This window comes from Periophthalmus magnuspinnatus, chromosome 14 (assembly GCF_009829125.3).
Source record: "Periophthalmus magnuspinnatus isolate fPerMag1 chromosome 14, fPerMag1.2.pri, whole genome shotgun sequence".
In the NCBI taxonomy this organism is placed as follows: Eukaryota; Metazoa; Chordata; class Actinopteri; order Gobiiformes; family Gobiidae; genus Periophthalmus; species Periophthalmus magnuspinnatus.
Genome location: NC_047139.1, coordinates 22,601,706 through 22,618,120, shown reverse-complemented (window position 1 = coordinate 22,618,120; position 16,415 = coordinate 22,601,706). Strand labels below are relative to the sequence as shown.

The 16,415-nt window shown below is 40.6% G+C and overlaps 1 protein-coding gene across 2 annotated transcripts in view; it reads left to right on the top strand.

Annotated features, from left to right (window-relative positions):
- The window catches only part of uvrag (UV radiation resistance associated gene), a 72,229-nt gene extending 56,204 nt beyond the window's left edge, over positions 1-16,025 (top strand). For both annotated transcript variants that reach the window (XM_033978826.2, XM_055226447.1), the window contains 2 exons: positions 8,877-8,968; positions 13,051-16,025. In XM_033978826.2, coding sequence (XP_033834717.1) covers positions 8,877-8,968; positions 13,051-13,867 — 909 coding nt within the window. In that variant the 3' untranslated portion in view covers positions 13,868-16,025. The remainder of the gene's footprint in view (positions 1-8,876; positions 8,969-13,050) is intronic.
- Positions 16,026-16,415: the final 390 nt, after the last annotated feature.

The window sequence follows — 16,415 nt, the reverse complement described above, 5'->3', positions numbered from 1 at the left end:
TCTTTAAGTGCGCCAACATTCAGTAAAGGTTGATACGGTGATGTAGTATATTGGCTGATGTCTATGTAAGTGCTGGTCTCAGGAGTTTTGCAGTTAAAGCTGAAGACACGCACCTGGCTAACTGTTGAAATCAAACCATCACAGACCCTAAAGAGCCCCTGATTATCTCCCCGGGGGACCCTGCACGACCTATGTAGAATAATTTCAATTTTTACCCCATCATACAACCCCAAAGTCATTATTAATCACAGGGTAATTGGCATGTGGTTTGGACATGCACGAGATTTTAAGAAGAACGCAGCTAACCTTTTGATATAGAAATCGCATGTCGTTTGATGAAAATACCCCGAGTCTTCGATTTGCTCCGCTGCACATCCCCGTTTAAGATGGGGGCTCACCTGTCAAACAAAGCTAGGACTTCGCTCCGGTTGAACTGTAGTGATGTCTACTTATGCTGAGCTCACTTCATAAAAGACTCAAGACAGGAGGCGTACCTAGTTACCTGGCCCACCCTCCCGCACCACAATCAACAGCAATCAGGCTCAAAACGTCCCCGCAGCCCGCCCACATTAGCCTTCCTATCTGAGGGTGATTGGGACTGACAAATGCAGGGAAATGGTAATACTGCAGGCATAAGCTCGGCTGTGTTTGTTTAGCCACTACACTGAGCTCTAGGCAAACAAGCAGGTCTTACCAAATGACGGATGGCATGTACTGTAAACAGACTTGTTCCTGTTGGCACTCCTGGACCCTGTCTCTTGTACTCTTACAGATATCACTTTGTCAAAGATGTTAAAGGCCCTGTATCTAATTTCTACTGTTTTAAAAACGTGAATAAACAGAACTGGTTCATTTTAAGCAGTTCGCAGTGGTCTAAAGTTATTCCTTATGCATGCTGAGCATCCTAATTACTAACCACAATGAGCTTATAAGCATTTTTCATAACTCTTAGACACCAGAGCCTAGCCTGCTAACTCGCACTTTCTGATTATTGAACAGTGAAATGCTTTCTAATTAGATTTACTTGTTTTGACCTCAGGAGCACTGGGACAAGACAAATTTTGCTCAAATACACATGTGGACAAAATTGTTGGTACCCTTCTGTTAATGAAAGTCCAGGTCTGTTTCATGAGTTTATTTATTTTTTTATAATTCTGTTGAAGCATGGTTGAAAAGCAGTGTCTGACTTTCATTGGTTAAATTTCCTAGATTTTTTATTTATTATAATTTTTGTCAGATTCAAGTTATTTCTGTGACCATTGTGAGTTTTCTTTCATTAGCCGACTGGTACAAACAATTTTGTCTATGTGTGTACATGGAAAAAGGTCAGGTACTGGACATGTAAACAGGGTAATGGTACTAGTGCTCTGCAAAGAACAAAATATTCATTTTTTTATAGTAATATGATGTGCACCTTGTTGTAGCTGTAGCTTTTGTACCTGTAGTTTAGACTGAGTAGAAACACATGGGATTTTTATCAGTTCATAGTTTAGTCTTTAGTCTCAAATGATAATGCTCCTGAACAGAACCACATCTACTTGCAAAACTTAAAATAAATCAATAATTTAAAAAAATTATAAATTCTACTTTTTAAACATTCCAAATTTTATCTCACTTGTCAATTTGAATTTTGCGCAGCCAGATTTTGTGCAGCCATACCCTGCAGTCACAGCAGCTGATTGGCCACTATAAATGCACAGGAGAATCCCATTGTCCAGGAGGCACAGAAGGATCAGGGAGTGCCCAGACGCCGAGGTGTGAGCAGCTAGAGCAGCTCCGGCCCGATTCATTTCACAATGTCATCATCATGTGAAAGCAGGATGCCCTCCCCCTCCCCTGTAGCCCGCACCTCTCACCTTACAGCCCTCCTCAATGGGTTTTGGGAATTTCTCACCACGATCTGGTTAGCCCCATTACAAAGAACCCCCTGGGCCGCTCCAGCACACGCACACACGCACAGGGAGCAGAGCCGCATTCATCACCACACTGTCTGAAAGGGAAACCAGGACTGACAAGCGCTCTCAAGTGGACAACGTTTTAGCGATTTGTGTGACCCGCTCTGAAGCTGTTGACATGGAAACTATAGGGCTGTAATCGGCTAAAGAAATTGTCGGTCGACTAAAGCTATGCCCTGTGTATAGAATAGATTAATGGACTGTAAGAGCTGCTATAAGAGCTGCAAAATCTCTTAAAGAAAACATTGCGCTTGTGTCTGCCGTATAGCTATAATCTGTGACACCTGTGGATTGTTATGTTATAATTTGCACATTTTAAATCACAATATTCACCTAAAACAGCATAATAAAAGAAACGAGTCCGCTGATTTCCGCGTTAGAAAACTGTGGTGCCCAATGACGTCACCGTAAACATCATCACAACAAAGAATCAACACTTCTGATGGATAGCTGCAGATCACGCCAGCGAAAAGTGGATTTTTTTTTTTCATTTGTACCAAAATGACTACGCAGCACTGCCAAATCCTACGTGTATCACAGATTAAGAAAATAAAACTGAAGAACGAAGTAAGTAGAGAACAGTGGTAGTGAAAACGGGGAATATGGAGTCTTGAAAATAAGCGATTAAAGGTTGCTCAAATATGCACGAATGACTCCAAATACAACTTCGACAGGGTAAATGAGAAGGGGAAACAATTATAATATGGTTAAAAGTTCTGAAAGGTTGATTTTGCAGAATAGGTCTGCTTTAAAATAATATAGCGCCTGTAGTTTACTGTGTCAGCTGCTCCTACTGTGGTCATTTTAAATTTCAACAGTTACAGTTCATAATTATAAGTGAATGCGTTTGACTTCCAATAATTTTTATACCAATACAGACGATCCTGCTGTTTTCTTTCAGGCTAATCACAGTTTCAGGAAATCGATAGGACCTGGTATATAGAGAAATATTCTTACAGTTGACTCCCTAAACTCTAGCTAACTCTCTCCATACTTTCTCCTTTCTTTTGTTGTGCGTAAATCCTTATAATCCTAATTTGGTTTACTATAAACCATTAACCGACTAATCCACCAGGACTATTCCCCCGATAGAAACAGACTACCGGTAGATTTATTCCCGATGCCATGCCTGTGCTAAAACTCAGCTTTCCTCGTTCTAGACAAGTATTGGTAGTTTTCAGACTGTGGAATGTGATGATGTGTTGTAGGGCAACAGAAGCTCAATTGGTAGAGTGTTTACCCACTAATCCAAAGGTTGGCGGTTTGAATCCTGCTCTCGACATAAACATGATTGGTAGAGCGGTGAGATCCACTGAGGGCGATTCCAGCTCCCACAGATGAATGCTGTTGTTGTGTCCTTGGGCAAGACACTTACCCCACCTCACCCCATCATGAGCGTGTGTGAGTGGTTTGTTTTGTTCATGTAAAACGCTTTGAGTGTGTTAAAGGTGACCATTTTTACCATGTCATATTCCCAGATCAAAAGTTTTCCCTATTGATTATATTGTATTTTCCCATAAGATATCCATAAGGTAAATTTACAAATGTTGAACTTGATCATTTCTATTACTGTCTACACCCAAGATCTCACCGCAGCACAACAGAAATCATTATTTTATCTGTATTAATTGCAGCTGCCCCCATCTGCACTGAATAATATTGGCCAATGGTATGTTGCCCTGTCCTCTGAAACCCAGCGATAATCAACATGTAGTGTGTTTTACATTAGTTGCAACACGTCTGCCTCATGTGAGTTGCCACACACTCCCCAGGAACAGTTTAGGTTTTACAGACCAGAATCTAAATCTTCCCGTCTCCACTGTTTGTTCCAACTGACATCCAAGATTTTCATGGCGCCCACTTTTGGAAATCATTCTCAGTTTTACATCGTTAAGCTTCCTTGCACGTTTCCCTCATTGCATTCCTGTTCTATTTTTCCTCCGCAAGACACTGTGGGGTCACTAATATTTTTCTATTTGGTTTATACAAGCTGAGAAGAAAGGAGGGAATTCATGTTTGAACATTTTGACAGGCGGCGGCTAAGAATATATGGCTTCCCAGGATTGAGGCCATGACTAACACATACTATATTCACATACTGCAAGTGAATGTGGCTTCCATTGGGGAGGGCCAGACCAGGTTATGAATATTGATAGTCTAGCGGCTGGACTTTGGGTCAGATGTTGTCTCTCTCGAGCGGTTTTAAAGTATCCAACTTGATTTACCACAAAAATAACAATACAAGTACTACAATTACATAGAACATGGGAACTCAGAATGTGCAGGGTTGGGCAGGTTAAAAAAGCGAAATACAAATAAAAAATGGTCCTTTCTCACAAGTAACTCACAAGACCTATATCCGAATTTTACATTCTCCTATTTTAAAGCCCCATCGTGTAACTTTTTAGTGAAAATAGACTAAAATAAAGCTTTTTTGTTCCTTAGGATATTTTTATTGCACTAAAAACATCCCCAAACCTGATTCTTAATTAGCCTGGAGGAGGGCCTTTTTCTGCTTGTTTACAGTTAGGAACAAAATAGTCATGGAATATTCCACAGTACGACACAGACCATATCTGTCTCCATGGAGAATGTCTCACAGGATGGTTCTAACTTTCTACTTTCATGATATCATGCAGGTGACGTGTTACTTCTGTGTTGCTTTGACAAAAAGGTTACTTTGTTTGTATAGATAAGAAAATTTAGATTTAAACATACATTTTAATCACCAGAAATATTTGGGCAGATTTTTTCACACTTTCTTTTGAGAGTAGGCCTGTTATGATAATGATTATATCCACTAAGTGTTAAATATATGAAGGCTGAAACAATATATTTTGGGGCTCAAAATTTATTGTATGTACGCTTTCTTTGTAAAGTGGATAGATTTGGGGTATTTTTAGTTGTAATACATTAAGATTTGAGCTGCAGAGGGTTGAAAAAGTAACTTCTTTGGCCAATTATTGCTTCATTCTGCTACTTAGTTTTTGCAGCTCATGCCACTTAATGATAATGTCTATTTAAAAAATGGTTTACACGTATTATCTTGCATTACTCTTATTGTATCAGTGGAATAACATAGTTTCCATATTATTTATCGCAGTTTATCTCTGTAGCAATGTGTCATACTTCAAAATGTGTTATTGTGACAGGCCTACCTGAGAGCATCCCTCTCAAATGTATAACTCATTAAAAGTTTGCTCCAAGCCAGTGAATGACCTCAGCCATCACGGCCTGTCTTCACCTTATTGAGTTTCTATGAGCTGCTCCACACTTGGTAAGATATGTGTAAAAGCATGTGAACTCTTTGTCTCCCACACGCTCTCACCTCAGATGCAGACTGAGGATAATTTGACTTACAGCTACATTTATTATTATTCCACACACTTCAGACCTCAGGGTGAGAAATATGCTCAGACATAGCAATAGCACTCGTGTTATTTTATTATTCTTCTGCGTATCAAAGAAAGCAGGCATCGTGTTGTGGTATATGTTCTTTTACTGTAGTCCAAATATTGCCCTACTCAATCTGATTTGTGGTTTATGCTAGGGCTGCACATTATATCTCAAAAATATTGTCATCACGATATTGTCTGATGCAATAATCAATATCACAATCAAATCAATGACATCGCAACAACATGCTTTTCTGTTTGTTTGGTTTTTTTTGTACTTCTATGGGGTATTAACTGCTAACATATAACATATGTAGATCACCGTGTTACCTTTTATTGTTTTGAAAATGCTATATTTGCCAAAAACAATGTAATAACCTCCCTTTGCTCTCCTTGCTCTCCCCCTTCAGAGCGCTGTCACATTACAATCAGCGTGCATCCCGCTAATGAAACTACTGCATGTCCCATCAGGTTTTTGAAGTTGCTGTGTATAGTTTTGTATCATGTTTTTGTATATTTATGGAAAATTGTCATGGTGGAGCATGGGTGACGTAGGCTTGTGGGATGAGCATTGCAAACAGTGAGGAAGGTTCGAATAGGGCCTGGAAGAGATCGCTAAAATACTCAAACTTGCATGGGTGACACCATTTTCATGCATCTTTTTGACTAGGGAACAACAGTATAACATGGTAGAACCTTAAAATATATATATATATTTTGCAGAATAACCCCTCTTTAAAGGAAAATACACAAAAAGCCAGATTTTATTCAAGATTTTGGGTTGGTCTTGGTTTAGTGTGTTTCATTTTTATCATAGACTGTATATATAAATGGACATAGCTTACCTGCTCACCGCTGCTTTCTAAATAGGAAGTGAGCATGGTCGCATTTCCGGCTCCATCGATTCTGGCTCCAGTTCACTTTCTATTGACAAACTGTTGCCCCGCTCTCTGTAACTGCTGCTGTCAGGCTCCTGGTTTTGGTCTTTAAATGTCTGTATTTTTATTTCACTATTGTGTCTGTAACTCAAGATATGAACATTCACAACAGAACTTATTGTGCAAAAAAGTAGACTATGTAAAAATGTTGCAGTAATATTGATACTAAACATGGTTATCAAATATCACATCATTTTCCATATGGTACAGGCCTAATTTAAGCTCAGTTTCCATGAGCTGTAGACCCTTTTTCTTTTCTTAGAGGCGGGCTCATTTATGCTATGGGTGCTGCTGATATTGATATTGGCCTGTAGTGTCAAAGCCAGTTCCGTTAGACCAGCGCTGCGGACAGCACATCACCGTCATTTGGTCAGAGGCTGAGGTTTTCTGTCAGACCTGAATGAATTTCTATGTTCACACACAAGTTTAGCTCCTTTCGCTGGCAGAGGCATCTCTCTTTTCTGTTAAAGCTTCCTCTTATACACTAAAAATAGTCTTGGAAAACAGTTTTACTTGAGTAGTAGTAGGGGTGATATGTCAACCTTTTTCCTCATTTTGATCGATCAGTTTGTCTTATTAGAAACACATACAAATTGCTTTTGGTATTAATTTCCTGGACGTAAACAAGACCGGTGCCATTTTACACAAAAAATAGTCAAATTTCTTCCTCCAAAGTCTGAACTCTGCTCCAAACCACAAATGCTTTTACTGACAGAGGATTGGCTGTAGACCACTCCATTAAAAAGACCCAAGCTAGTCATTTACTATGAGAGACGACTGAATCTCAGTCTTTATTAAAATGTAATTAATTCCTAATAATTGAAGTCATTTGATTGCATTACAGTAGGAGGTGGCTCATTATTGTGTCAGTGGGACATTACCCAATTCATGCTATTAAATGTGGAAACACGTAAAAGTTATATCACTACAACTGTAAAATAAAAACTGGCTCTTTTTGAAATTTTCTACATTCGTGTCAAATTAAATTGGTGTTTTTATAACTATTTTGCAGCAACATATAATACATTTTTGAACAAGTTTTGTAAAAAGTTCTGGCTGCAGTAGTGCCAGAACAAGGCCAATGCAGAAGCTTGTTTTTAAAATCTATTAAATTCCCACATCAACAGTCGAACTTACAGTGCAGTTAAAAACATTGGCCAAGAAGTCTCTAGTCTTGGATCATACAGTGAATCTATAATTTATCTCTCTCTTCAACTGTTATACAAACCTACAGGAAGACAAAATGGCTGCCTGACCTTTGACCTGTATGTTTAAACATGTGTAAGTCTCTAATACTTTTTATGAACATGCCAACGATCCATTATGTCTTTATAATGGTCTTAGTGCAGGTGACTGATAGGCTGAGGTCATGTCCGCCTCATCTCTTCTCCCATAGTATTTGTAGTAAGAGGTGTTGCCAGGGCTTTGTGGAGATAAACCAGATGTGAGCGGGTGCTGCCTGCAGATAAATGCTAGACGTGCAGGGTGATGCTCCTCTGCTGTTCAATGAAATGACGATGCATATGACACTTTAAACTGCATGATTCACTTGTTACAATAGTTATCCATGGGTTTTAGCTGCTAATAATTTGGCTTTTAAACTAAATATTATATCTTTTCAATAGGGAAATGTGCTCAAATACAAAGAGAAAGCTGAAACTTATAAGTGAATTTAAGTTTTGGATAGTTTATAATTTTACTTCCTGGATAAACATGGGGCAATTCTGTAACTGTTCCCTAGCGACCATAATGTAAACAAAGGCCAAAGCTCGTCTAAGTTACACGATATTTACTGTTGAATCCTTGACAACAGCATTATGTTGTGTAGTGTGTTAATTTAAACTGTCAGAAACAGGCCTTCCTTGTGCATGCATTATTCCTGCGTTTTGGATGGAGTTTTCCGTGTTGGCGACTTAGATAAATTCCTGTTTAGAACTCAACACTACTTCCTGTATCTTTCAGCTTTTCCTCACAAACTTCCACTTGACTGATGCTAAACTCCAATCCCACCAAACAAAGTACTAATAAGAAGAACATGAAAACCTGTCATATGCACTTTGAATAAATTCCCCGGGTCTTGAGTGGGCTCTATGTGACAGTGCTAACCGGGAGCTATTCCTGGCATCTGCGCTGGAGTTTAAAGGTGGCTGTGTGAATTTTTTCCAGTGGATTTGATTCTCTCGTCATGAATTAGAGCACTGTGGGAGAGGGAAGGAACATGGAGGGCCAAATTTAGAAGTGGGTTCAGTGAGGAGGGGCAAAGGTAACAGGGTTTCTAGCGGGATCTTTTAGCCATGTTACATCTCACTGTGTTTAGCTTGGTCTAGCCATTATAGCACCTCATACCTTGTCTTTCCACGCTCTTAACATATGACGCTGTTATCAGGGAAGCATGTGTCCGAAAGAGTAATTGTCCAATAGGGAGTGTGAAAATAGATTACGGGGAAAGAATTCAGACCTCAGGCCGCTTATGTTGGTGGTATTTCTCCTTCTCAGACGACATCCAAACTTGGAGATATCTTCCAGCGCATGGTCACACACAGAGCAGTGTGGTGGGTTAATAACACTGTGTCTCTCTTCTCTTGCAGCTGAGATATCAACATGGACTGACCACCCCAGACCTGCAACAGACTCTGCCCAACCTGAAGACGTTCCTGGAGCATGGCCTGATGGTCCGATGGTGAGACGCATCATGCACATGCACCGTTGGAAAGTTAAACGTCATGTACTGAATGTAGTGTAAAAACAGCACAGTTCACATATGCTACCAGTGAAAGGTTTGGACACACTTTTTCAGTTTTTTTTTCTTTATTTACATGATTATTTACATCTATGAATGAGCACATCTTGAAGGGAGCTTCTTCTAACCTTTGCTTTGATCCCAATTTTTGCTCCACTAATGACTCCTGACAAGGCACACCTGTGACATGAAAACCATTTCAGGAGACTTCATGAAACTCATTGAGAGAAGGTCAAGGGTTTGCAGCACTGTCGACAAAGCAAAGGGTGGCTACTTTGAAGAATCTGAATCTAGTTATTTCGTTATTTTAACTTAAAGTACATAATCCCCTAAATCTTGTTTCATATATTTGATGTCTTCAGCATGTTCCCACAATGTAGAAAGTAGTAAACATAAAGAAAGAAAGCACTAAATGATAGGGAGTGTCTAAACTTTTGACTGGTATTGTACGTGACCTCCACCAGCAACATAGAGCTGTATCCAGAGCATCTGTGTGTCCATGCCCTCTGTCCTGGGACTCACCCGGGTGCAGGTCTGACTTTGATCTCTTCTTCTTGTTCAGGGTTAGCAAAGGGGAAAATGTTTATTTCACAGATTAATTGAATAATCTTTTGTTTTGAAAGTAAAAGCCATGAAAAACTCAGGCTCACAAATCGGCTCTCCACACCCACTATCCCATAATGAAGAGTGGAAGAGCTACAGATGGAGGAGATCAAAGTATGACCAGCTAGCCCTTAAGCTATGTCCGGTGTGTGTGTGTGTGTGTGCGTGTGCGTGGGGGTGCGCGTATGTGTGCGTGCGCGCATGTAAAAAATCACCAGAGCCACAGTGTTGTGATGCAGAAGCACGTGCTTCCCTCTTTGTTGAGTATATTTGTATAATATTTTTTCTTCGGTTCTGTTAAAATATAATGGCCTATAAAGTCCAGACATGTGCAGGTCTGCTGTATTTTTGCAAAATAAACATATTTGAAACTCTGATAAGTGAATTTGGTTGCAATTTCACTTTCTTGTGACTAATTTTACAATACTTTCTGATTTTCACAAAATACTTAACATAAATTAAATAAATCACACCTGTTTGAATGTAAGTTACTAAACTTTTTGGGATTGTATTGAGACTGACTGCCCCTCATAAAAAATAGATGATGTATAAAATTGCAGTATGTAAGATGGATATAATCATCCTGTACACTGAGTGAATCTGTTGCATCCTCTGATTCATCAGATTGTGAAAGAAAGGCTTTTCCACACCCATCTAGACCCATAGAGAGGCAGTGTTGGACATTTATAAAACTATAAAAGTGAGCCAAAGAAGAAAATGATTTCACTTAATACTGCTTTGATAATATTTACACAAGCCATAGAACTAAAAATGAAAAATAATTATAGACAGTGCAGTCTTGATATGAAGGCAAAAGTATTCAACAAATGGTGCTCCACATTTACTCAAGGCCTGGCAGAGGTCCACAGAATATAGTCCCAGTGCGCACAGGAAGACCAAGGTGTGACAGGATATTACATCTATAACAGTTCTATCTCATGTTGTGCTGCTAATCTGAGGGTTATATCCTGCAGGAGGAATGGCCAAACATCCTTGTCAAAGCTTGATCTTGTCAGATCTCAGAAGCTAAGCAGGGCCGGGCCTTGTTAGTACTTGGATGGAGGACTGCTGGATGGGAATACCAGGTGCCACAGGGGGGCGCCAGTGGCAAAAACCGTTGTTGTGTCCTTAGGCAAGACACTTCTCCCACCTTGCCTAGTATCAAAGTGATGTGTGTGTGTGTGACTGTGTGTGTGCGGTGCAGATTGGCAGTCTCCCTCACTCCCTCTTACACTTCTGGTGATCAGTCAAAGTCCACTCTCAGAAACAAAATGGACTATATCACTCTTTATCAACTATTGGGCATAATGAGTTTTTACATATTTTATCTGTTAATATTAGTTTTGGGCTTTTGGCCTCTTCATAAGATTTGGGTTGAAGTTTAAGCATGCTCTAGTTTGTGTGTAAATGAATGTAGAAAAGGTTTGGCCCTCTGAATTCCTAAGTGTGCCTGAAATATGCCATCTTTGACATCAGTGGTGGAGGGAGATAGCAGTGAAAGGCTGTGGAGGAGTGAGGGCTATTTCTGCTGCAGGATGTCAGCCTCTCTGCTCGATGATTTAGGCAGCGGTCTCCCAGTAGTTTTTACAGTGTGCAGAGGAGCTGCTGTCAGGAGCACACCGGAGACTGGGGCCCAGTGAAACCTAAAGACATACGTGGGTAAATGGAGGTAACCTCACTGCACAGGCCTTTTTCCCATCACTGTGGTATGTGGGGCTGCAGTACCACTCAAACCAGAGCCATGTGCTGCAAAAGCCCCTCACTAGTCAAAACATTGCCACACTTATTTCTATCAGCTCCACCAAGAAGCACTAGTGTTACTTAGATCATATTAACATAATGGTTTACTGTGTGTTAGTGCACATCCATAACAGTGCCTGTAGAAACAGTTAGTTTACTTTTAGATTGAATGGCTATGAACCATAATGAGTATTGCATCAAACCTGGAACTTCGATTTGGTCTGTGAGACTGATATGTGCGTGTTCCATTGCAATGATGATTTTGTGAGTGCACTCAGTTACTGTCAGGTTATTGAAAAATATATTTTAAACCTACATTTAAAAATCCCAGCAGAATGACATGAGCAGACAGTGGGCTGTTTGTGAAATGTGACACCAGCCTTTTGTATCTTCAAGAGAAGACTGGTCTTTCCTTCTTGTTTGTTCTGAGCAAAGGCTCCTGTGCTCTTCTCCTGTGGAATTATCTAATGTCATTCTTTACTTCCACTTGAGCCAATATAACCAGTGTTAACAAGACACAGGCTCATAATCAGGTGGTTCCTCTTGTTTTCTTAACCTTGACCTTAAATGACCACACACTGTGTACGACTGGAAGTCCTCTGCATATTCTGAACGCAAGGTATTTAAGAAATGTTACCATTAGCACAGTGTACATTACGTCAACCATGCATGATTCTTATTTACTATAATGCAGTTTGAGGTGAGTTACCCTAACACCATTGTAAAACTTCCCAAACCTAGTTTGCTGTCATGATTTTAAACTGTCTGTGATTTGACTAATGTGTTTAAGTAGTTTGTACAGTTTAGGTAAGGCCATCTGAGGGAAATCTTACTCAGATGTCTACCGCCGCACGCTTAACTGTTCAAGCAGAGATTTGTCTAGGTGCTAACTGACATGTAGAGCCCTAGAGAGTACAGGGAGGTCCTTCTTAACCTTTGACCCCAGAGGAACAGTGCCTCTACTCCAGAGATGGCAGAGTGGTGAATTACACTTGGCCTTGGCTATTGGACGAGGCTGTGAGGCCCCCATTTAAATAAATTTATGAGTTGAAATAGGGTGGAGCGGGGTGTCCCGTATTGCAAGTCTGTTATCTGTTATGGACGAAAATGTCTGACATAGTTGGGCAGATGCCTGCTGTGCTGTTGCACTCAGCAGTGCTGAGTCTCAAAGGCAGCACACATAGTTTGTAGATGTTGTCAGGTGCAGTGATTTACAAAGAGTTGCAGCTGTCTCTTTTCTCCATCGGGGAAAAGGAACTGCTTTAAAAGAGCGGTGTAAGATTATATCAAGCTTCAGTGTCTGGGATTCACAAAGAAAAGGAGATGTTTGATCAGGCAGCTGCTGCAGTATGACAAAATATTGATCAAATCGATCAATAACAATTTTAGATTTTCATGGTGTCATATTAAAAACACTTTATTTTCAAAGAGAACTACATTACATCCAATTCTAAACAAGGACTAACCCAAAGGAGGAGAAAACTGATTAAACTGACTCTAAATTCAGCAAATATTTGAACCGCAGAGGACCACCTGAAAGAGCACATGTACAAGCAATGGTTCCACAGGTGGAGAACCACATAATTAGAGAAAAATTAACCGTGATTAAAATGTGATTGCACACCCAAGTTTGATGTATGATCTTTCTCCTCACGGTTGATCTCTCTTGTCCTTTACAGTGACAGACACGTGTCCAGTTCCATCTCCGTTCCAAAGTCCAGTCTCAGTATTGGTCTGGGCACAGAGTTCCCCAGCCACAGCAGCTCTCCGGACCGCAGCCCGAGAAAACGCAGCAGTTCTGAAGCTGACCAGCAAAAGGCCAAACCTACCCCCCCTCCCAGCTACAACACCGCTGTGGGCATAGACCCGACCCACCCACAGCCACCTGCTCTGGCGCCTCCATCGCCCTCCCCCAAGCACCACCCTTCTCTTGATGCCAGTATGGCGTCCTTAAACCTTGGCAAGCCCACAGAGGGTAAGCGGGAGGGAGAGGTGGAGAGTAAGGAAGAAGCTAAGCAACAGCAATCAGAGGATGTACCAGAAGAGGAGGGGAGAGGTGTTGAAAAAGAGATTAAAGTTGAAAAACTAGGGACGCACCCACCAAGCAGTTCGTCAAAACCAACCTCCTCAGAATCTGCGGCTGTAGTAGAGGACAAAGCGTGCTCATCTACCCAGAATTCAGGGACCATGAACGGGTCGCTTGTGGTAGGACCAACAGCTGTGGGTCCCATACCAGAGCTGCATTGTTCAGTGGAGCAGGCAGAGGAGATCATGGGAACAGAGGCGACGGGGTTGGGTTTGGGGCTGGAGGAGCAGGCCCAACTGGAGGAAGAGTACCGCAGTATCCCCGTAGACCACGCTGTTGCCGTTGAGTGCGATGAGCAAGTGCTGGGGGAGCTGGACGTAGCCGGCTTTGAGGAGTTCTCGAGGCGTATCTATGCTCTCAATGAGAACATGTCCAGCTTTAGAAGACCGCGAAAAAACTCTGATAAGTGAAGCCAGGACCATGTGGCAGTGTGGACAAGTGTGCAGAAAACATAGGAACTCTTCTGGAACTTATTTGACCAATTTGCACTTACTATTCACATTTCCATTGTAATCTTTTAATGAATATAATTGCAAGTATTGGGACAGTAAGCAGATGTGATGAACTATGAATTGTGAATTTTTAAAGATTATTGCCAGAGATTACATTTTATCTGTGTTTGGCTAGTTTAGCAATTAAAGTTCCAATAAAAGAGTAGCACTTTGTACAAATACTTTTGATGCAATACCAAACATCAATGTCCGAGCAGTTTTCCTCAATCTAACTCTAACCCGAGCTCTTTGACTCATAAAGCTGCAACATTTAATTGGAAAAATCATTCAAATAAATAGACTCTAAAACATTTGCCAAACGACCTTTATAACAAATAAAGCTTCATTACTAAAAAGGGGTATTATGCAAAATCAACTTTTTGGAGCTTTCTGCAATGTTATAATGCTGTTCCCTCTTCAAAACCTGCCTGAAGAGGTTTTAAGGAGGGGAGACAAAAAACGAAAGTGAAACTTACAAAACGACAGTGTGTTGTTTTTGGTGAATATAGCATTTTCAGAACAATAAAAGTTAACGTGGTGATATAAATGTTATGTTATTAGCAGTTAATACCCCATAGAAGTAAAATACTCCCTCTTTAAATAAAAATGTCGAAAAGGAACTATTTCTTATGTTCATTACTGTATCTGGAATCCCTCAGTTACCAAATTTCAGCCTTCATTTGTTGAGAAATCTATATAAACATCTCAATGTACAAAAGAAATAATTGTTTGTCTAGTTGACTAAGCGACCTACAAGAGATTCAAGATGTTATCGTCACTGTCATAGAAAACAAAAGTATGTTTAGAGCATCAAACACTGTATAGTTTTGATGTTTAGTGCAATACCAAAGGTGCAAGATAGCCCCATAAATAACCCCAGTGTGCACATTAATGACAGTGATCAGTGCCGCACTCAGACCCCTACTGAACCAGTGCAGCCGTATGTGAGGAAAGAGCCTCAGATACAACATGCAGTTTGACATGTCTCCGCTCTTACCCGTGCCTGCTGTCCCAGTACTTGAGCTGTACTTCACTCATGGTGTGAGAGAGTGACTGAACTGGGGTGACTGAACTGGCCATGGTGTGTGTGTGTGAGTGTGTGTGTGCTAGCTAGGCCTGTCACGATAAAACAGTTTGAAGCGCGATATATTGCTGAAGAAAATATGGACTGTTAACCTTCTTCCACCAAGTTCACTTCGCTGTAAATGAGACTAAACCACACTGTCTTTGTGGTGGCACTTCCGTTTAAGCAGGTTTCCCATTCGTTTAAATGGAGAATAACAAAAAGTACTCCTCTAATACAAGGAAAGTAAAGAAAATGTTGTTCCACTTAATAATAACTGAACGATAATTTGCTATAGTAATCATCGTGGCAGGCCTGGTGCAACATGCAGGACCTTCTCACTACAGTAGGGTTTTGATGAATCCCACCAATGACCTTCACCTCCAGGTTGTTGCCGTAGAGAGAGGTGGGAGATTCAGCCAATCAGAGAGCCCCTAACTGTGATACACCTGTTTCTCCATACACTTTGTTCTTGAGGCGGTAAGGCGAGGATTATGTGAGCACATGGCAGGGCTACTGTGCAATGTACGATTCATCTCCATGTTGTTTTATTGTTTTAAATTTTAAGGTAGTCCAGCATTGTAAACCTCAATGTTGATGATCATTGTATTAGACCAATTAAATGTTGTAATTCTGTTTTGTTGAACCGTCACTCAGGCTGTGTTGTCTTGAAGCCCACGTCAGTAACTTCCGTGTATCAAAATGCTTTCTTGCACTGGTGGATTTATGCATTATTTATATTTCTGAAAACCATGCTGTTGAGTTCAAAGAAGATTCCCATCGCACAATATTTCAGACTGTCCCGGCCATCGTAAACTCCAGGGGGCGCTCTTGATGCTGACGGCGTTTTGCATCAGTGGCCATGACGGCGATGGACCCGGGATGGACCAGTCCGCCTCTCAGATCTCTGCTGCGGTCGTGTCATTTCCATAAACTGATACCAACAGTTGACCATGTAAATATACTTTTGTATGGAGGTTTCTTTTCTTATTAAACACTGTCCAATGGCATGAATGTACGTAGCCCTGTTTAAACTATGGTCTCTCTGTGTCTGCTTGGAAAACATGCACTTGAGTTTCATTCTGGAACTTTAAGGGTTTAAAGGTTCTTAATGGAGCGTGAAGTATACAGTTAAGTGTAGCCCTTCAGGACCATTTAGGATAATTTTGGGACAACAGTACAAAGGAACAGTTAGTGAGTGAAGTTAGTGAGTCAGTTGAAGACCTGCTTTTTGGTATTTACAGTATATATAAAAAGGCAGATTAACCTCATGATTCTCAAATTTAATCTGTCTTCATATAAGTACATTGTTTCCTTTTTTCTTTTTCTTTTTTTGTTTTTTGGATAAGTAGTTTTTTTTTAGCATGAATCCCTGTGCAGGTGTAGTCTTGTGAGTGCAGTTTG